Here is a 24,144-nt window from a genome sequence, read left to right as displayed (position 1 = left end):
CGATTGGTGAATGAGGTCCACCCAGAACAGCGCCGCACGAATATTCCAAAGAAAGCAAGATGTGATTCTGCTACTGCTCTCCTGCGTACACTCCATTGGCTTCCCGTGAAAGCGAGAATCGACTACAAGGTGGTCACACTTTGTCATCAGAGTATCTATAACAAAGAAATGCCCTTGTACCTTAGCGAACTGGTCACTCCATATGTCCATTGTCTAGCCCTGCGCTCAATGGACTCAACGCTTCTAGTAGTTCCACGTTCCTCCCTCAAAAGTTTCAGTTGGCTGATTTTTTTCAGTGCATGGACCAAAAGTTTGGAACTCACGCCGCATTGATCTCAGCCATGCTTCACTATCACTGCATTCAAGAAAAACATTGAAGACCTATTTTTAGAAAATCTTTTTTTTTTTAAGATTAACTTGTCATTTCAACTCTCGTGTTTATATTTCTGTTATGTTAAAACAGCGCCGTGAGCCTACATCATGTGTGTTAACAGCGCTTCAGAAGTTCAACTATTTTTATTACTATTATTAATCATTGAGGCTGCTCCTCTCTGAATTGTGGGTAGGAAAAGGACAGTGGGGGCTTAAGACAGCGGGGGCTAAAGACAGCGGGGGCTTAAGACAGTGGGAGCTTAAGACAGTGGGGGGCTTAAGACAGCGTGAGGTTAAGACAGCGGGAGCTAAAGACAGAGGGGCTTGCGACAGTGGGAGCTTAAGACAGCGGGGGCTAGTGACAGCAGGAACTTAAGAAAGTGGGAGCTTACGAAATCGGTGGCTAAAGACAGTGGGGGCTTAAGACAATGCGAGCTTAATACAGCGGGGGCTTAAGACAGTGGGAGCTTAAGACAGTGGGAGCTTAAGACAGTGGGAGCTTAAGACAGCGGGGGCTTAAGATTTAAAAGCTTTTTTTTCTTCTTTCTCCACCCGATCATCTTCATCTGTCTTTCCAGTTTCCATCCATTGCCACTCGTTTCGAATACAGCCGCCTCCTATAAGGGTCAAAGTTGAAAGGTGGCAGGACAAGCCTTTGGCAAAAAGAATGACAGCTTTAGACCGGACACAGTCAAAAGATAAGTAGGTCACTCAATATAGAGCACTCAAAACACATTCTATTTATAGCACCGACCGTGTCGTTTTTAAGAAGTAGGAAGTTTTACGAAACAAGACACACATTGACACTCGGCACACCAACACACGAGTTCAAGGTGCTCAATACAATTGTGTAAAATGTTTCACAAGTTTCAGGTGTTCATTCAGATTTTAAAGATCGTTGCATCATAGCCCAAGCATGTTTAAAGGTTTAAAAGTTTGGGGTGTCTGAAACAACGGAGGTTTAACAAGCTGGAGTCGCTAGACCCTCCTTCTTTTTCATCCTTGCTTGGAACTGGCGATGGTGGAGTTCACCCCCCCCCCCAGTACAGAATAGGGCCGGCCCTAACAATTGCGGGGCCCCATTCGAAACGGATTGCGCGGGGCCCAGTTTGGGTAGGGATAAGGATAATAAGTGAAAATTAAGATTTGTATTAGAAAATAAATTCGTCTTTGCATTACATTGTTATTAAAAGAAAGCTGACGATGCCGTTTTGTTTTTTAAATGTCGGGCGTAGAATTGAACTTTTCCGTATTGGCTTACACCCCAAAAAGACAATTTTGTCTATTTTTAAGGAGATTTTAACCATATCAGGAGATATCAAGGAGCTGTCGGGAAACAAGAATGTCGCGGGAACCCTGTTATAAGTTATAAATTGGTTTAATTTTAATAATTTACACATAGAATTAGCGAGGGCCCTATGAAGTTGCAGGGCCTACTGCGAAAGCATAGGTTGCAGTGGCTTAACGACGGCCCTGAAGTAAAACTAAATGTGTCAATGGAACATGAAAAAACTAAATGTGTCAACGGAACATCCTCAAAACAAAATGTGTCAATGGAACATGCACAAAACTAAATGTGTCAATGGAACATCCACAAAACTAAATGTGTCAATGGAACATCCACAAAACTAAATGTGTCAATGGAACATCCACAAAACTAAATCTGTCAATGGAACATCCACAAAACTAAATATGTCAATGGAACATGAAAAAACTAAATGTGTCAATGGAACATCCTCAAAACTAAATGTGTCAATGGAACATCCACAAAACTAAATGTGTCAATGGAACATCCACAAAACTAAATCTGTCAATGGAACATCCACAAAACTAAATCTGTCAATGGAACATCCACAAAACTAAATCTGTCAATGGAACATCCACAAAACTAAATCTGTCAATGGAACATCCTCAAAACTAAATGAATGATTTTCAATACCTTTCAACTGAAGATTTTGATAAATGTATAAGTTTTCCTCCTTGGACCCAGTAATGCCCAATCTCCGTATATCCAATATAACAACTGATTTGCAGAGTACAACCAATACCCAGAGTTAGTTGTTACTCATATTGCTCATCACCAACTGCTTACATACAAGGCTCCCTACTCTCAAAAGTTTTATTTTTATCCAAAGCTTTTTACTTTCTAAATACCCAGATACTGACGACTTTCTAAATACCCAGATACTGACGGCTGATAGTGCATGCAAAGGGAAGATCAGCTTCATAAAAGAAGCTAGAAACTTAGATTTGGTTACTTTGAAATCAGACTACTGTTGAACTTATGTATAGGAGAGTTGTTAGATGCATGGACCTCTTGTTCATCTACCTCGAAATCTCGTGTTATGAGGTGTTTGGGGAGGCAGTGTTGATTCTTTTACGACTCATAACATTTTCATTGGTCTCAGTCCACGTAATGGGTACAACATTATCTTTCGTCATATCTATAACTATTGTTATGACATGATTACGATTTAGTTATTTGTTTCGGGAATAAGGGGAAAGTTTTACTTAGCGACAAGTGACGTGACAGATCTTTGAAAAACAAGAACGCTCTAAGTGACGCTACAAAGAAGACGCTTCTTGTAGAGTAGTAGACTTGAGTACAATAGATATACGGATTTACGGACATAGCTGACATCGGACGATTCCCTTCTTGATTATTAAATATATTTGTAGAACAACATCAGCGTCGACTACATATTTTGATTGTTTCGGCCTTTCGCCGGTGTTACTGAAGTAGTTTGAGTTCAGTGTTACTTCCAGTCAGACGTAGATCTACACTAGTTATATTTCAAAGAATCAACACCGCGCGGAAGCCTTAACACTATATGCAACATAACATTCACTCTCTCTTACTAGTTATCTACCCCTGCGAAGACAAATCTCGTGTTTCTCGTTGGAGCTGCTGTTTATGGAAGGGAACTCTTGTGCACGCGAGATTAAAGAAGGACTCAACCAAAGATGGAAGATGAAGATGATAGAACATATAACAGCATACAGGTTGAAACGAACTGAAACAAAGAGAGGTGTGTGTTGATAGCTAGAGAGACAATACAAGCTATACAATACAAGCTAATCCAAAGATTTAGATTTCTCAGACTAGCGGTTCTTTACGCTTGTATGTATTCCCTAGGCGGCCGTGGTGGCTGAGTAATATAGCGCTTGGCTTCTGAACCACATGTTGTCACGAGTCGAGTCTGTGACCTATTTCGACCAGTTTCTAGAAGCGAGTTCAAACCAGTGCAAGTGTCCAGCGTAAACAAGTTAATTTTAGGTATCCAATCAAAGAAAGAGGTTAAGGGAAAAAATAGTACACGTCAGCTTCTAGAAGGTCAAAGTTACTAAACTAATTATCTGAGAAGGTTCCATGATTCTGGAACGTAAGATCAAAAAAAGTATAAATTAGGGGAAAATCAGTTAGACGGGGTCCTCGCATAGTAGTTCTTGTAGAGCGATGGTCCTCGCTTAGTTATCGCTTAAGTCCTCTCTTAGTAAAGATTTAGTTAAGTTTTGTGATATTAGCGGGTCCATTTAATTAAAGTTATATTACTTAAAGTTGAAGTTATACTAAGTGAAGTTTCATGTATCTTTAAGTTTTATTTATGAAGTATCAAGTCAAGTTGTTATTGAATTGAGAAGTTAATTTGATGTGAAAGTTGAAGAAGTATTATTAAAGAAGTTTGGAAGTAAATACGGAGAGTTCTTTCTTCATTTCATTGAATTATCAAGTTTGATAATATAATCCCCGGCAAGTGTGATCGTCACAGTGTTCTCGAGGTCGAATCCCAATGAAGACTGGGATTTTGAATTTCGGAACATTTGCTAGGATGTACTAAAATTTTTTTACAAAACCTCCATTCAAGTGACAACTTCATGGAATGTGGAACCTGGACACGGATCTCATAAACGGCACAAACGATTTTCCTATACATTTAACAATTAATGTATATCGTTGAGAAAATAATTACTCGCTCGTTGGTCACACTGGGAAAAACTCGAGTTTATATTTATAATTTTTCAAAGTAAAAAAAAAAAGAATTTAAATTTTGGCTAGAGAACTAGATCTAGGTCTATATCTAAATCCAACTATCGGTCTCTTGAAAGGACAATCGCGTTCCAAATGTAAAGCGTTATAGATTTAAGAGTTGAATAAACTAATGTTCAGGAAAATTTTGCGCATTATTTTCTAAGTCTAGATTTAAAAGTTTGTCATTGAAATATTATAAAGCCTAGTAGATCTTTCTTTACATTCGCCTAATTAGGATCATTTCCCGGTGGGGAAAAAAAAAAGGGGGGGGGAGCTAAAAAGGGCTCCATTTTTTTAAATCTAGCATTAATTAATTATTAATTATTATTAAGAGAAAAACAATCGCTCGATAAGTTGTTTCAATGAGAGTCTTTTTTAAAAAGTATTTCTTATGTTTTTTTTTGTTTTTAAGGATAAGATTAGCTAGTCAGTAAACTATTCAATATATTCTAATGACATGACCACAATAGTGGGAGGGGGACTTTTTTTTGGGGGGGGGGCGGAGGGCGTGGAAAATACCACGTCTGCTAGCAATTTATGAATAGAAATAAACCATTTGTTCTTCTGTACAGTGTAAAGCGCTGGGGGGATACAGTTTTTGACCGAAAAGAATTCACAGCTTAGTTCTCATTTGTTTGGGCACAGACACATTTGACACACAGACACACATTCTAGTTCAAAGTGCCACACGCTAAACAGTTGTATTATATAGAGACATCAAACGACTCTATATTAACATGTATTGGAGTTAGAGTCACTTTTTAAAGATCAGCTACGCGTCTTCTTATCAAACCAGACTCCCGGAGTTCCAATTTAGAACCACCGTGACGTCATGACCGTTGCGCGCGAGAAGAACGTGGGAAAATACGGACCTAGATCTACCTTTTTTTTTCTCTCTCTCTCTTTCGGCATCTTTTCAATATCGTTAGCAGAAGTGGGGATAAATAAAACAACTCTGTGGGAGAATCTTTGCGTCACCAAATTACAGTTAGTCCGCAGGAGGAATGATTTAAAGAAGAAAGGGGAGAGAACTAGAAATCTTTTTCCGTGAACTATTACAAAAACCATTTTAATCAACGTAGTCACATGAGAGTAGTTTCCCCTTTCAGACCTTGCGATCTATAGGGCAGATGATGTTGAGGTCATGGGGGCCAGCACAACGGACCAACCGTCTTAACTAACTAACCCAACTAACGCCAGGTACAACATTGAAGCTGGGTGAACGTAGAGGCGCCGAAATTAAAAATCCCAAATCATCACAAGGATTCGAACCCAGGACCCCAATTTGGAAGCCAAGCGCTTTACCGCTCAGCCACTGCGCTTCCAAAGCAGGTTCTCAAGTCAAACCTTGCAGTCAAAACATGGCTAAATGTTGTTTGTTTACGATTGGTGAATGAGGTCCAGTGAGTGTCTTGACACTATTAAGCCCTGCTTGCGAAATATCATCCCTGAATCGAACTATTAGGCCCTAATGGACCTCATTCACCAATCGTAAACAAACAACATTTAGCCACGTGGTGCTCTATCTCTTCTATATAAATTTACGATCTCATGTTTAATTCATAATGGTTGTCACGTGACAGTTTTTTTTCATTGTTTTATCAATAAGATCATATAGTTTGATGTTGTTTGTTTACGATTGGTGAATGAGGTCCATTACAAAAAGTCGTTACTGATTTAAGTGTTATGACAATATTAGGCCCTACTAGTAAAAAGTGGTAAATACATTGAAGTCTCGTTTGGTAAATACACACACGGGATCATTCAGGATGACTCAATTTGTCTTTATTTATTTTTCTTCCTTCCTTGAACCCAGACCCACGGGTGTCATGCTACACTACCATTACACGTTCGTTAGACTCGTGTGTATTAGTGACTATGTGTCAGGTCTAGCTGGAGTGTAACTGGGTTCCCGGCGACTAGGAAAGTCTAAATTTAGAGAGAGGACCATACGAACCAATATTTTCACTATTTACGAAATTAAAAAAAAATCAGGTTTTTATTTGCTTATGTAGAAAAAAATATTTACACAAACTCATCAACATGTACATTCAAGATGGGTAAACACAAACAAACAGAAAGAGAGAGATAGAGAGAGAGAGAGAGAGAGATAAAGATAGAGAGAGAGAGTGAGAGAGAGAGAGAAAGAGAGAGAGCGAGAGAGAAAGAGAGAGAGAGAGATAGAGAGAGATATATGAGAGAGAGATAGAGAGAGAAAGATAGAGAGAGAAAGAGAGAGAGCGAGAGAGAGAGATATATAGAGAAAGATAGATAGAGAGAGAAAGAGAGAGAGAGAGATAGAGAGAGAGAGAGAGAGAGAGTTTTGTGTGTGTAGCCTTCATTACGATCAAACTGTTGTTAACTCTTTCTCTCCTAACTGACGATACCAACGTTAATTTGACCCAATGGACCCCATTCACCAATCGTAAACAAAACAACTTTTAGCCACGTGATCTTATTGATAAAAACAATGAAAAAAAAAACTGTCACGTGACAACCATCATGAATTAAACACGAGGCCGTAAATTATTATAGAAGAGATAGAGCACCACGTGGCTAAATGTTTTTTGTTTTACGATTGGTGAATGAGGTCCATTAAATTAATTTTTGATTTTATAAACTTTAATTTGTGTTCTATAAAAAGAGCATACATTCTTCTGTGATTATAGGTACCTAATGCAACATTTCCTGATTACATACCCTAAAAATTATTGAAGTTTAATCATAACAGGGTCGTGAAACACAAATAATCAAAATGAATAATCCCAACGGAACGAGGAAAATAATTACAGAGAGAAAGAGTTAAATCAAGATCACTTACAGCAGGGGTTCTCAACCTGTGGGTCGCGACCCCTTTGGGGGGTCGATTGACGATTTGCCAGGGGTCACCTAAGACCATCGAAACTATGGATTATTGTTGTCTACTCTACTATAGCTGTGTGTGTGTGTAAGGGGGAGGGGTCGCGGCAAAGTGAGGAATTGTAAAAAGGGGTCGCCGAGCTTAAAAGGTTGAGAACCGCCGACTTACAGGGTTGTTGTTGTTTTTTATGTCCCCCCCCCCTTTTTTTTTTCAATCTCTCTTTCATTTCAATACTTCATGGGTTTTCCAAGCTTTCTCTGCAACTTCCCAAACTCAGAACCGACAAGAGATTTAAACACCAAAACATCATGTTGGCATTGAACACGAATAAATATTTTTAAAATTTCAACTTGATCCGAGAATGGGAAAAATGGAACGTATTAATGGGAATAACTCCACACATGCAGCCACATCTATCAATAAGTAGCATTTATTTCCCTTTTTCGATACAAAACAAAATTATGAAAAAAAAAACAAAAAATCAATTAACTAATTGTTTAATTATTTCATTGATTCATATTTTGATATGTGCAACAAATAATTCAGCACCTTCTGACGGGCCGGATATGGCCCGCGGACCGTAGTGTTAACATCACTGAATGTGTGTTCCCTTCACGTAATAGTGTTAGGGTGATCTGGAGAGCACTAACAGAAGCTTATCTAATAAGCGTCAATGAAAGTACAAGGCGGCGCTTTCATATACCAAGAAAAGTTTATCCTTAAAGGGGGCTAAATGTCTTCTGCACAGCGCCACGTTTCCACTCTTGTTTACAAACACATGAAATGTCACTTCCTGAACCTTTCGCGTCATCAGTTTCTGTGCTGTACACAACTCTTTGGTTTCTAGAGTATGTATCGTTGTAACGTGTATCCTTATCTAAAACTATATCGAAGTCTTTGGTTTCTAGAGTATCGTTTTAATATGTATTCTTATCTAAAACTCTACTTAAGTCAGAGTGAGAGAAACTGATCAGAGTGAGAGAAAAAGAGAGAGAGAGGCGGGGAGGGAGATATAAATGACAAGAGAGTGATTGAGAGAAAGAGTGTGTGTGTGTGTGTGTGTGTGTGTGCAAGTGTTACCTAACACTATGGGATGCGTGCAGGTGGAAGCGTTTCTAGATCACTGGGGCGCCCTCTTCCCAAGGAGGACACTAAAATATAACAAGAGAGGGAGTACAAAGAAGTTCAATTAAATTTTCAAGGGGCAATAAATCTGTCCTATAAGTATTGACGTTTTAAATCCCATATTTCAACTTCAACCTATGATTAGCACTATTAAAAACAAATAATAAAATACCCAGAAAGACACAAAGATAAAGGCACGTTCCTCGTCCCATATGCTAGGACAAATTAGTACAAATACTCCTTCTTCCCTAGTGCTATAAGAGCATGAAATGGGTTGCCTGAGTTAGCCAGGAAAACCAGTGACTTAGCAGAATTTAGGTCATTGGTCAACATGCATGACTAGATGACTTTTTTGAAGTAACGTCTGTATTTTATAAGATAAGATATGAATTAAAATACGTTAATTCTTTATCTAATTAGGATCTATTGATTAGATCTATTGATTAGAATGTATCTATCTATGTATCTATGTATCTATCCATCTATCTATCTCTCTCTCTCTCTCTCTCTCTCTCTATATATATATATATATATATATATATATAGCTGTGTGATCTAGCTTATAGTAACTGTGTGATCTAGCTTATAGTAACTATGTGATCTAGCTTATATTAACAGTGTGATCTAGCTTATAGTAACTATGTGATCTAGCTTATAGTAACTATGTGGTCTAGCTTATAGTAACTATGTGGTCTAGCTTATAGTAACTATGGGATCTAGCTTATAGTAACTATGTGATCTAGCTTATAGTAACTATGGGATCTAGCTTATAGTAACTATGGGATCTAGCTTATAGTAACTATGGGATCTAGCTTGTAGTAACTATGTGATCTAGCTTATAGTAACTATGTGATCTAGCTTATAGTAACTATGTGGTCTAGCTTATAGTAACTATGTGGTCTAGCTTATAGTAACTATGGGATCTAGCTTATAGTAACTATGTGATCTAGCTTATAGTAACTATGGGATCTAGCTTATAGTAACTATGTGGTCTAGCTTATAGTAACTATGGGATCTAGCTTATAGTAACTATGTGGTCTAGCTTATAGTAACTATGGGATCTAGCTTATAGTAACTATGTGGTCTAGCTTATAGTAAGTATGGGATCTAGCTTATAGTAACTATGTGGTCTAGCTTATAATAACTATGTGGTCTAGCTTATAGTAACTATGTGGTCTAGCTTATAGTAACTATGGGATCTAGCTTATAGTAACTATGTGGTCTAGCTTATAGTAACTATGTGATCTAGCTTATAGTAACTATGGGATCTAGCTTATAGTAACTATGGGATCTAGCTTATAGTAACTATGTGATCTAGCTTATAGTAACTATGTGGTCTAGCTTATAGTAACTATGGGATCTAGCTTATAGTAACTATGTGGTCTAGCTTATAGTAACTATGTGATCTAGCTTATAGTAACTATGGGATCTAGCTTATAGTAACTATGTGATCTAGCTTATAGTAACTATGTGGTCTAGCTTATAGTAACTATGTGATCTAGCTTATAGTAACTATGTGATCTAGCTTATAGTAACTATGTGATCTAGCTTATAGTAACTATGGGATCTAGCTTATAGTAACTATGGGATCTAGCTTATAGTAACTATGTGGTCTAGCTTATAGTAACTATGGGATCTAGCTTATAGTAACTATGTGGTCTAGCTTATAGTAAGTATGGGATCTAGCTTATAGTAACTATGTGGTCTAGCTTATAGTAACTATGTGGTCTAGCTTATAGTAACTATGTGGTCTAGCTTATAGTAACTATGGGATCTAGCTTATAGTAACTATGTGGTCTAGCTTATAGTAACTATGGGATCTAGCTTATAGTAACTATGGGATCTAGCTTATAGTAACTATGTGATCTAGCTTATAGTAACTATGTGGTCTAGCTTATAGTAACTATGGGATCTAGCTTATAGTAACTATGTGGTCTAGCTTATAGTAACTATGTGATCTAGCTTATAGTAACTATGGGATCTAGCTTATAGTAACTATGGGATCTAGCTTATAGTAACTATGGGATCTAGCTTATAGTAACTATGTGGTCTAGCTTATAATAACTATGTGGTCTAGCTTATAGTAACTATGTGGTCTAGCTTATAGTAACTATGGGATCTAGCTTATAGTAACTATGTGGTCTAGCTTATAGTAACTATGTGATCTAGCTTATAGTAACTATGGGATCTAGCTTATAGTAACTATGGGATCTAGCTTATAGTAACTATGTGATCTAGCTTATAGTAACTATGTGGTCTAGCTTATAGTAACTATGGGATCTAGCTTATAGTAACTATGTGGTCTAGCTTATAGTAACTATGTGATCTAGCTTATAGTAACTATGGGATCTAGCTTATAGTAACTATGTGATCTAGCTTATAGTAACTATGTGGTCTAGCTTATAGTAACTATGTGATCTAGCTTATAGTAACTATGTGATCTAGCTTATAGTAACTATGTGATCTAGCTTATAGTAACTATGGGATCTAGCTTATAGTAACTATGGGATCTAGCTTATAGTAACTATGTGGTCTAGCTTATAGTAACTATGGGATCTAGCTTATAGTAACTATGTGGTCTAGCTTATAGTAAGTATGGGATCTAGCTTATAGTAACTATGTGGTCTAGCTTATAGTAACTATGTGGTCTAGCTTATAGTAACTATGTGGTCTAGCTTATAGTAACTATGGGATCTAGCTTATAGTAACTATGTGGTCTAGCTTATAGTAACTATGGGATCTAGCTTATAGTAACTATGGGATCTAGCTTATAGTAACTATGTGATCTAGCTTATAGTAACTATGTGGTCTAGCTTATAGTAACTATGGGATCTAGCTTATAGTAACTATGTGGTCTAGCTTATAGTAACTATGTGATCTAGCTTATAGTAACTATGGGATCTAGCTTATAGTAACTATGGGATCTAGCTTATAGTAACTATGGGATCTAGCTTATAGTAACTATGTGGTCTAGCTTATAGTAACTATGGGATCTAGCTTATAGTAACTATGTGATCTAGCTTATAGTAACTATGTGGTCTAGCTTATAGTAACTATGTGATCTAGCTTATAGTAACTATGGGATCTAGCTTATAGTAACTATGTGATCTAGCTTATAGTAACTATGGGATATAACTTATAGTAACTATGTGATCTAGCTTATAGTAACTACGGGATCTAGCTTATAGTAACTATGTGATCTAGCTTATAGTAACTATGTGACCTAGCTTAAGTAACAACATGATATGGCTATAGTAGCCCAACTTTGTGATCTGGCATATAGTAGTTATGTTAAGTTTGTTATTACATCCACATACCATAACATGCACAAATAAACTTGTTTCATTAGATCAGCTAATGACAGCGATTCCTATAGCGTATTCTGATAAGCATCTTATCCTATCCCAGTGGCGCTTCAGCCCATGGAGGGCTCTGGCCTGCTTCAACACATCCCTCCATTCAGACCTCTCCTGGGCCCTACGTCTCCACGCCCTAAACCCAAGCTGTTGTAGATCTGCTTCCACATCATCAATCCATCGCATCCGGGCTCTGCCTTTGGGTCGCCTGCCTTTTTTTTTTTCGTATTCTGATAAGAGCATAATTATTGTCTACACTTTGAGTGTAACCATAGACCTAAATAAATATAGACTGGCCGATTAAAGAGTTTTATGAAACGAGAATTTGTGACTTGCAATTTTGTGTACTTTATTATACAGCATTTATGAGCAGTATAAAAGTTAAGTATTCATGTCTATTTCAGCCACACACATATATATATATATATTGTAAATAAGGAGGCAGTGTAGTTTTGTTTAATCTATAAGAATGAAGATCATGCAATTTTTCATAATTCGGAAATCCGAATACAATAGATATACATGTTTTCAAGTTACATGAAGTTACTTCCTTCGGCCAGTCTATATTTATTTATGTCTATGAGTGTAACATTTTAAATTGGTGATTAACTCTCTTTGATGTCTTCCTTCTTTCACTGACATGTGTAGCAAGATACTCATGGGCCCGAGATAAAAAAAAATATGACGGAGCCCCCCCCCCCTTTCCCGTGGTTTGAGTGGAGAGACCTGAGTCATCCTTCAAGTATCAGCCAAAGTAAAACAAAAATACAATGAAGTTAATACCATTTACAAGTATTAGACATTATTTCACTTCAGTAAATGTCGCCGGCTCCTGATTGTTCTTCATAATTGACTCCCGAAGCCTTTCCCATGATCCGGTATATATAGTTGCGAGGCAGAGGTTTGAATTCAGAGTTTTCTTTCTCCTAGCTGGGTAGCAAGCCAATGATATCTGCCCTTCTACATTTCTGATCTGAATTCGAAGTTATAGCTCACGCCTCCTTAAGCCAACATAATAACCACTCTGCTAGTGAGGTGCTTATGACTATAGAAGATTGTATAGTTATGTATTGTTTGTTTCAAGTGTACTATAAAGCAGCGACCTATAAAGGGGACTAATTCAGCTTATACCTCCACCTCAATCAAGTACAATTTCTTTCCCTTGTTCGAGATACAAAGCAAAATAATAAATTACCAATAGTTAATTGACTAATGGTTGTTGTTTTTTAAATTGATTCTTGTGTTGTCAGCTTGATCTGAGATTGGGTGTCGGAAAAATAACGTGTACAAACATTAAATTATTATTTTTTGGAAGGTCGCGGGACAGCTAATTATTTTCCGGACATCGACACGTGACCACTGTTTTTATGTTTGTGTGTGTCCACTGGTGTCATACTGGCTAAACTCTCGGACTTGATCAACGACCCTCCCCCCTTTTTCCCCTAAATCCCATGTCACATTCACATGGCCCTGACCTTGATGTCATGCTAATAGCGCAGACGCCAGCATTCTCTTCTTCCTGCTCGATCGTATCATGTCACAACTGGAGTGACGGTTGTGTTACAGCCATCAAGGGCGACCACTTATAGATACATCGTTCAGTCCGGTGGAGTATTATCTCCCCCATCGAAGCGCTAAACGCAAGGACCTTATCATTGACCATCGTATGGTGTCTACAAGCGATGAAAGAGTAACGGCGATAGTGGACATCCGTGTCCCAGGCTAACACCGTTGTCAACTATGGCATAAGGCAGCGGTTCTCAACCTTTTCAGCTCGGCGACCCCTTTTTACAACCCCCCACTCTGCCGCGACCCCCCCCCACCCCACACACACATACAGCAATGGAAGAGTAGACAATACCAATCCATACTTTCGATGGTATTAGGCGAACCCTAGCAAATGGTCAATCGACCCCCAAAGGGATCGCGACCCACAGGTTGAGAACCCCTGGCATAAGGCGTAGATACAACAATGAAAGCCTTTGATATTATTTAATCACGATTTTAGCCATAAGTAGCATGCTGTTACACATATAAGAAACGCATAATACCCAAGTGTTACTCATTACAGCTGGGAGGACTCAGAGAGCCCTAAAGATCCTAATATTACAAAAATCCCAGTCTTAACCAGGATTTTAACCCGGGACCCCTTGGTTCGGAAGCCAAGCGCTTTACCACTCGACCACCACGACGCCTTTTCAATGGTATAGAACATAAATAAAAGAACATATATAAATTCGCAATGCGAGCAAATCTAAATATTCAGATCATTCCAAAGTATTAAAAAAAAGTAAATAAATTAACTCATACTTGATTGGGTACGCAAAAAGTGTCATTGTCCTGGCCTCATGACACTCTCGTAATCCAGCATCAAGGGCTGATTAATTTTGTCTGAATTGGGGGACACTTGAAGTCTCATTTAAAACTTCCATTTGTCCCTACGAGAGTTAGGGAGGTTTTTTAGTGCAGAAGGATGAGAATTATGGGTAAACAGACATCAAATGTCACGTGTTATTGCGAGAACAGACTTTAGTCTGACTACTTGTTTCAATAGGCTACAGGACGCTTATGGGTTATTTTTCATTTAGAGCAATAGACGTACTGGGGAAAAAAATACTTCCTCTTGCAATGCACGCACGCACGCACACACACACACACTACTAACACACTTTAACTCCTAAATTCAGAGACACTATAAAAAGTAAAGTAAACTTCTCCTTTCAGACCTTGTGATCTACAGGGCAGCTGATGTAAAGGTCATCTGTTTCTGTGGTCAGGGCTAACGACGGTGTCATGTGGCCAGTACAAGGACCAACCGCATTTACTTTTCTCCAACTAATGTCAGGTACTAACTAATTAGAGCTGGGTGGACTCGGAGGCGCCCAAAGATCTCGAAATTAAAAAATCCCAGTCTTCACCAGGATTCATACCCGGGACCCCAGGTTCGGAAGCCAGGCGCTTTACCGTTCAACCACCGCGCCTCCTCCGGTAGGGGAGAAATTAATATAAAATTTATAGGCCAAAAGAGGGAGCCCAAAGATCCCGAGATTAAAAATCTCAGACTTCAACAGGATTCGAACCCCGGACCCTGTTTCAGAAGTCAAGCGTTTTAACACTCAGCCACCGCGCCTCCAAGAGTCACTATATAAGTCAGTAGTAAAGTTCCCCATTCAGACCTTGCGATATATAGGGCAGATGAATCAAATAACATCTATTACTGTGGCCCACGGTTAACGAGAGTGTCATGTGACCAGCACAACAAACTTCTCCCCAACTAATATCAGGTACCCATCAGAGCTGGTTGAACTCTTAGGTGCCCCAAAGAAAGATCCTGGAAATAAAATACCACTATCCACCTGAAACTTTCGGTTCGAATCCAGGCGCTTTACCACTCAGCCGCTGCGCCTCCCACTGGAATCAGTCAAACGTGAAAATCGTTTGCTTTCCTAATAGACCGTGTCGGCATTTTGTGCGCCTTTTAAATCATATGTCTCTCAGTACTTTTAAGACTACTTCCTACACGCAGACTGAACTAAGTAGGTCAAGTGTTGGGACAATAGCTGTTTGTAAAGACACTAGACCTGGGCTGGACGCTATACACCCAAGACCTGGGCTGGACTGTATACACCCTAGACTTGAGCTGCATACCTCGGTCCAGAAGCCAAGCGCTTTAACACTCAGCCACTTAGCAGACTAACGTTACAGTTAATGAAATAGATATTTCGGCATACATTCTAATATAACATATCTTACAGATAGAATCTACATCTAGTCGAAGTAATGGACCTCATTCAGCAATCGTAAACAAACAACATTTAGTCACGTGATCTTATTGATAAAAGAACGGAAAAAAAAAACTGTCACGTGACAACCATCATGAATTAAACATGAGATCGTAAATTATATAGAAGAGATAGAGCACCACGTGGCTAAATGCTGTTTGTTTACGGTTGGTGAATGAGGTCCATTTACAATCTTTTGCTCAATACACATCCCTGATTATGCCGAGATCATATTCAGTAATATTGATAACTTTAACATAACTGGATGAAGACCTTCGAGGGTGCAGTCATCCTGACTGAAGACCTTCGAGGGTGCAGTCATCCTGACTGAATGTTTTACAATATCTACTTTAGGAGGCACATATTCTGAATATTTTTTTTAATTCATTAGACATTTCTAAGGCGACAACACAGGATAGCAGCATGCATAATCACTGAAATCAATAGTCTCTTATCAGTTATAAAGCCTCTATGAGACTTTCCCCGATTGGCACAACACTTGACTTTTTTTTAGGAGGGGGGAGGGTCTTTGAGAGAAAAAATGTTCTTTTTTTTTAATAGGAATTTTTTGAATAATTACCTCCATTTTTTTCAAAGTAGAATATTACATTGCCAAAAACACATAAGACAAAACCGTAAGTTGTTTGCACAACTAGCTTGACCGACTTGACTGACTTGACTTAATCCTGTGAACTCCCAGGGGAGCATAGGGCCGCAACCACACCTCTCCACCGAACTCGGTTTGAGCAGCTTTCTTCATCTGCTCCCATGTCATTCCGGTACCCTCAGCGTCACTGATGACTGATCTCTTCCAGGTTTGCTTGGGTCTGCTCACTTTCCTCTTTCCTTGCGGGTTCCAGTCAAGTGCCTGCCTTGCAACATTGGTAGCTGGTTTTCGCAGGGTGTGTCCTATCCAGCTCCATTTTCGTTTTGTGATGTCTTGGGCTATGGGCCTTTGTCTAGTTCTCTCCCACAAATCGATAGTAGTTATCTTTTCTGGCCACCTAATTCCTAATATCCGGCGTAGGCATCTGTTAACAAAGGTTCACAGAAATCGTTCAAACTTGGCGATCACTAGGTGTCCTATTGTCCTCTGTTGTAGACACATATGCTTACACATGTGTTATACGTGCCAAACGAACGAAAGGAATTGTCTTTGGTTTCTATGGAAGCCCGAAAATTCCGAGAAACATAATGCTAAATATTGTTGTTGTTTTTTTTAATTAAGTATTTGTGTGGAGGCGCGATGGCTGAGCGGTAAAGCGCTTGGCTTCCGAACCGAGAACCGGGGTTCGAATCCTGGTGAATACTGGGATTTTTAATTTCGGGATCTTCGGGCTCCTCTGAGTCCACCCAGCTCTAATGGGTACCTGACATTTGTTAGGGAAAAGAAAAGGCGGTTGGTCGTTGTGCTGGCCACAAGTCACCCTTGTTAACCGTAGGCCACAGAAACAGATGACCTTTACATCATCTGCCCTATAGACCACAAGGTCTGAAAGGGGGAACTTTACCTTTTTTATTTGTGTAGTTACATTATCTTCTACACAACAAACGACAACAAAACAAAGTGACGAAGACTTCTGAAGGCGCAGTCGTCGAACTTGAATGTTCCACAATATCTGCTTCACAGGAGCAAGTTTGGTTTATACTATAGAGCGGACACTGTCAAGTCCAACAAAACAATGCGTCAAAGACTTCCGAGGTCGCTGTCGTTCTAACTGAATGTCTATAATCTCCAATTCAACGGTTCGGGGACAAAGACAGTTCGTTGCCTTTTTTTATATAGTTCATGATCATTTACACTGTTTATTGTAGTACACCCACCGCAGCACCTTAATTATAAATTCATTATCGCAAATGTAGAAGCATAAGCGAGTAGTCAGAACCAGATTCATTTTAAATGTCCATTACAAGGTACCATTATCTCAGATTTATGAACATACGTAAATAAAAATATGTTCCTAGTATATGGTCTACAGTTGTACTTCAAATTATTTAACCACTAGGTGTACGATGGAACACTCAAAGAATTATAAAAGAGGTAATTAGTTTAAAAGTTCGTGTAATAAAGCTGGTGTTTACTTGTTTGAATAAAAAAAAAGTTACATTCGTGTAATGTACGCCAGTTGAGCTTTGCTTCAAACCAATTACAGGTATTAGGTAGAAAAGGCTTCCTGAAATGTCACCTGTTGTTGTCTGGCCATGTGACTGAAGCTTGGGTTCAGATCTTCCAAGCATATGTAATAAATAAAGGTCTTAAGCAAAACAATACAGTCAAATCTGTTTTCGCCATAATTTCCCCCTTGAAAACCAGGGACATACCAGTTGACACCGAGTTATAAGTTTCGTAGAATCACAATAGCACAACGGTTGGTGAGGTATTAACCAGAGATTAAAAAAAGATAAAATATATGTCAAGCAGTTCGAGTAATAAAGCTGCTGTTTACTTGTTTGAATAAAAAAAATTACATTACTCACCCGTCACCCACCACAACACATTTCATATTCCTCATATTAAAACACTCTGTAAAATAGAAAGACAGAAATAAGTTATACTTCAAAAAAGCAAAAACTATATCTTAGTATTACATAAAGAACTTCTCGGTTTTACATTAAGACTTCTGGGTATCGCATAAAGAACTTCTAGGTATTACATTAAGACTTCTAGGTATTACATAAAGAACTTCTAGGCATTGCATAAAGAACATCTATATATTACATAAAGAACTACATTGACATTCACGGCTGGGAAGCACTAGTCTCGGAGTCTCAAGATATGAGGCAAGAAAGAGTGGCCAGGGCGAAAGAGCGCATAACCAACAAAAAGCTGAGAGAAGAACCAGGTCTATCTGCAACTGACCCAACCCACCCAGGTCACGTATGTGGCCGGCTTTTTAAAGCAATGATTGGACTTGACATTCATCTTCGAGTCCATAGGAAATGAGAAATGTGCTCATCTTCGACCACGAAAAAAGAGCTATATATCCATCCATTCATCCCAGTGGCGCTACAGCCCATGGAGGGCATGGCCTGCTCTAGTACATCTCTCCATTCTGATCTATCCTGGACCTTATGTCCATGCCCGGACTTTTAGCTGTTGTAGATCTGCCTCTACGTCATCAAGCCACAATACTCGTAGTCTGCCTTCGGGGCGCCTGCCTTTGGGGCGCCTGCCTTTTTGGTTTTTGCAAAGAACTACTTCTCGGATGAATACTACTGTATAAATCTTATCTTATATAATACAGACGTTACTTCAAAAAAGAATATGATTACGTCCTAAGCGCCATGCATTTAGTAATGCATATTAACCATTGACCTAAACGCCGCCAAGTCACTGGTTTTCCTGGCTAGCTCAGGCAACCATTTCCTTGCTCTTATAGCGCTAGGGAAGAAGGAGCTTTTGTACAAATTTGTCCTAGCATATGGGACGAGGAATGTGTCTTTATCTTTGTGTCTTTCTGAGTATTTTGTTAAACTATAAACATACATCTTTATCCTTCGATGTTTGTCGTAGCGGGGGGAAACGGAGGTTCAACAACGTTCCCCCATCTAGTCTATGGCTACAACAAAAAAATAGAGTGACACACATTTACAGATCGCATTGCCTTTCGTTCTAACATATACGTCCACTTTGCCCGGTGTGCTCGGCCTTTGACCTCGCTTCTAATCCGAGCGTCCTGGAAAACGAGCTATCGGTAATAGGGATGTATTAATTTACACCTCATTGGATCTTCCCCAGAATGAAGTTTGTTCAGACAGGCAGATGGGGGCAAGCGTCTATAGGCCTAGAGTTCCAAGAGTCTTAGAATGAACTTTTGGGACAGTTAGAAAGAAGAAGATAAGTTATTTACAATATCAGTTACGAAAAGTTTTAGGGAATAACTTCGTACATTTATTAAAATACCAGCCATCTCAACAAAACATTTTTATAAACATTTGCTGGTTGATCGCATTGTAAACTTTGGACGTTGCACACCCCAGAAAAGCGTTTAACTCTCCGCAAAATATTTAACAGACCTGCGTGTATTAATACAACAGAACAAGAAAAACACACACACAAAAATACTTTAAAAAAAAACAAAGCTAATATCAAGCGTACTTGTATCAATTAGTTTGGATCAGTCATGTCGTTAAATTTGTAATAGATCTGGACTAACAATAAAAAAGCATTTATAAAAAAAATTAAATTAAAAAAAGGGAACGACATGAATTCGAACTTCTTAGGCTTTTCAAGCCAACACGGTAACCACTCTGCTAGCGTTGAGTCTATTTCACGTTTCATTCCCTTGTTTGAGACACCAATTAATTAACTAATTGGAAATTTTTTTAAAAAATTGATTCTTGCGTTGTAAGGTAAAAGAGATAAATGTACGAAATTTCAGCTTGATCCGAGATTGGGTGTCTTATATAATACAGACGTTACATAAATGGGTTTAATTATGAGTTTAATTTAACAACGATAAAGCTCATTACAAACGGATGTATATAAGTGACTTGCGCTGAAAATGTTGATATCTTTATATGATACAGACGTTACTTCAAAAAAGAAGATGATTACGTCCTACGCGTCATGCATTTGGTCATGCATGATCTAAATTCTGCCAAGTCACTGGTTTCCTAGCTAGCTCAGGCAACCCATTCCATGCTCTAATAGCGCTAGGGAAGAAAGAGCATTTGTACAAATTTGTCTTAGCATATGGAACTAGATGTGTGACCTCATCTTTGTGTCTTTTTGAGTATTTTATTAAATTTTGTTTTTGTAGTTGAAGATTATGGTTCAGTGTTTTATGTATTATTGCTACTTTACTTTTGAGTCTTCTATCCTGAAGCTTTCTAAATGTAGTGATTTTTACTAAAGGTGTTACTTTAGTCGGAGAAATAACGTGTACAAACTTTTGGCCAGACAGACAGACAGTCACACAGACAGAGTGAGTTGACAGACCTATAAGCTTTGTAAAAATTGCATCATGTTAAGACTTTCGATCGGGTTTGTAGAAATCTGGTGGATTTGAACTCAATAGACAAAATACACTATGTCACAAAATACACTATATCAAGGACACTATAAGATCAGTGTTGCCAACTAAAGACTAGATATTACCCCAGAGCTTAGTAAAAATCTCATTCTGCGATGCTAAATATAAAAACTACTTTAAAAAAAAAACGTATATTAAACCAAGTGTAATTGTATCAATTAGTTTGGATCAGTTATTGTTCTGTTGTCACAGATTAATAATAAATTACTGTAGACGTTACTAATTAATAATGATAATAACGAGACTGTCTTTATCAGGGTAGACATATATAGCTAACTTTTTATTTCCGTCCGATTCTTTGCTTTCGCATAAAACATAAACAACAAACAATGACGTAATATCTTCTAATATTAGCACAGTTATGTAATTATATATGTGTGTGATTGACCTAGATACAGAAATATGTGCGATAGAAATATTTTGAACAACTGTTCATGTTTCGCTATTGCTTTCTCAAAGCGCTACGATCCAATCACTTGTCTGGACCAGTTGGCAAAAAAAAAAGGGGGAGGGGGGAGAAATGGGTATCTTTGTGAATGTTTACATGGTCGTTTTTTTTAATGCATAAAAAAATGTTCACTCAGAGCTCAAGATTCCTCGCGGGGACTAATCCAACCTTTACCATCATATCTGTCATGTACGATTTTTTTCCCTAATTCAACTTACCAAACAAAATATTTAATTGCCAATAGTTAATTAACTAATTGGTTAACTTTTTAATTGATTCTTGTGTTGTCAGGTAAAAGAAATAATTGTGCAAAATTTCAGCCTTATCGGATTCTGTGTGGGAGAAATAACTTTTTACCAGACAGAGTGAGTTGATATGAGCTTTTAAATTTCATAGCTTATCAATACTTCCGTACAGTAGCGGCCTTAGGGGTGGCAATTGGGGCAACCGAACCGGGCCCCGCGCTTAAGGGGGGCCACGCGATTGGAGATTCCATTGTCATCATCAACTTCGAAAACCAGATCAGTTCTAATAAACTATGATATTTGATATAATATGATTTGATATGATACAAATTGCTATGTAAGCTCTTAACATGATATTTTTGGTTTCGAAATACCGTTCTTACGACATGCCGATTCTAAGAGGCTATCAAAGTAAAAACGCGGGAGTATTTTTTTTAAAACACTTCCGCAAAAATCGGTTCTGCGAAAGTCAATGAATGAATGAACTACTATCCAAATCACAAGAAAGATGACGCTTACTATAAGCTATCCCGACAAGACCAACGTCTAATCTTTCGACTCAGGACCGGACACAACAGAATGCGACAACACATGTACCGGAAGCTCAAAATTGGAACCAGTGAAATCTGCCCATGTGGAGTATCACCAGAGAATGCCGACCACGTCCTCCAAAACTGCTCTCTCTCTACCAAGAGGCCTGTATTAGACATGGGCCCCAAATCACCCCAATAGAAAGAAAACTATATGGAGAGCTCCCTGATTTTGAAACCACTGCGCAGTTCATCTCATGTATTGGTCTATTCATATGAACACTCCAACATAACAATGAGAACGATGAAGAAGAAGAAGAAGAATGAACTATTGTAGATCTTATTTCAGACTTTTTCTTATACCAAAGACCAAAGACAGAGTATTGTGTTTTCCTTGTAAGTTGCTTGGCACGAGAGCTATTGGAGGCCAATTAGCAAACAAAGGCTACTGCCACTGGAAGCATCTTTGTAATAAACTTAGGCAGACGGTGTTTTTGTGAATCATGTTAAATGTGTGTCAGCGTGGTTGGATGGAGGTCTGAGAAAGTCCAATGGTAGCACAATGGATACCATGACGCTAGAACAAATTACAAAAGAAAAGCTGCATTAGTGCGCAGTCTTAAAACAAGCCTTTCGTGGGCGCCAAACAACAGTCAATTTTAGGCTTGGTTGAGAATAACTTGAGATGCTGGCCAAATTCGACTCAACCATCTTCAACTAATTACGAACGCCGAGACTCACGACCATTAAATCGGACATAGGATTCAATTTTATGCTCACGACCATTAAATCGGACATAGGATTCAAAACGACCTTATGAACCTAATGGCACCAGAAGTAAAAGATAAAGTTATTGATAAAATCAAACTTGCTAAATATTTCTTTGTCATCCTGGACTACAAGCCATAAAGAGCAGATGTCCTTTACATATTTCATTTTTCAGACGCATCAGATAGAAATTCAAGGAACAAAGAGACAAAGAGTCAGACAAAGAGTCAGACAAAGAGAGAGAGAGTATAGACTAATCAACATTTTCGCCAACAGCGTTAGAGGCACACAAGCCCAATAGCGTGATGTGGTACGATATATATATATATATATATATATATATATATATATATATATATATATATATATATATATATATACATATAAAGAGAGAGAGAGAGAGAGAGAGAGAAAGAGAGAGATATATAGATATATAGATAGATAGATATATATATAGATAGATAGATAGATAGATAGATAGATAGATAGATAGATAGATAGATAGATAGATAGATAGATAGATAGATAGATAGATAGATAGATAGATAGATAGATAGATAGATAGATAGATAGATAGATAGATAGATAGATAGATAGATCGATAGATAGATAGATAGATAGATAGATAGATAGATAGATAGATAGATAGATAGATAGATAGATAGATAGATAGATAGATAGATAGATAGATAGATAGATAGATAGATAGATAGATAGATAGATAGATAGATAGATAGATAGATAGATAGATAGATAGATAGATAGATAGATAGATGGATAGACGGATAGATGGATAGATGGATGGATAGATGGATAGATGGATAGATGGATGGATGGATGGATGGATGGATGGATGGATAGATAGATAGATAGATAGATAGATAGATAGATAGATAGATAGATAGATAGATAGATAGATAGATAGATAGATAGATAGATAGATAGATAGATAGATATAGATATAGATATAGATATAGATATAGATATAGATATAGATATAGATATAGATATAGATATAGATATAGATATAGATATAGATATAGATATAGATAGAGATAGAGATAGAGATAGAGATATAGATAGAGATAGAGATATAGGGCCCCGCATATGACACTCGCCCAGGCCCACGCGCACTGCTAAGGCCGGCTCTGTTTCCGTACACTGGATACACTCAATAACGAAAAATTCCCTATTAGAATGGTCAGGCATGAAGAGTCTTTTAAACCTTTAGCGCAAATCTAAAATAAGCCCACCCATTAGATTGTAGACTCTTTTTTCTTTATACTGTCCGCCACATATGCAGGAATTTTATATTACAATTATACGCCGGGCACCAGTTCTGAGTTAATAAAGCTCTCTACCTACTGCTCATAGCAAGTACATTTACATACATGCAGGATGTTTAGAATAGGGCATAATTATCCCGCCTGCACTTACATGCACTTCAAAATGCACAAAGCGATAAACCAAAAAAGAGTTATTAAAAAAAAAAAAATTAACTCGAGCCCACTAACGATTATCATTCGTATAACAGTTCTCCATCTCCTTCCCCCCCCCCTTTTTTTGACACAGACAGACAGACAGACAGACAG

The 24,144-nt window shown here is 38.1% G+C and overlaps 1 protein-coding gene across 3 annotated transcripts in view; it reads right to left on the bottom strand.

The window, feature by feature from the left end:
* LOC106051211 (ras-related protein ced-10-like) overlaps nt 1-24,144 on the bottom strand; it is an 83,199-nt gene that overhangs the window by 17,983 nt on the left and 41,072 nt on the right. For 2 of the 3 annotated variants that reach the window (XM_056009544.1, XM_056009543.1), the window contains exon 2: nt 18,004-18,049. The exons of the other annotated variant lie outside the window; for it this stretch is intronic. In XM_056009544.1, the coding sequence (XP_055865519.1) occupies nt 18,004-18,038 (35 nt within the window). In that variant the 5' untranslated portion in view covers nt 18,039-18,049. The remainder of the gene's footprint in view (nt 1-18,003; nt 18,050-24,144) is intronic. 3 annotated transcript variants of the gene reach the window in all.

Source organism: Biomphalaria glabrata, chromosome 14 (assembly GCF_947242115.1).
Source record: "Biomphalaria glabrata chromosome 14, xgBioGlab47.1, whole genome shotgun sequence".
In the NCBI taxonomy this organism is placed as follows: Eukaryota; Metazoa; Mollusca; class Gastropoda; family Planorbidae; genus Biomphalaria; species Biomphalaria glabrata.
This window is presented reverse-complemented; position numbering and strand designations above follow the sequence as displayed.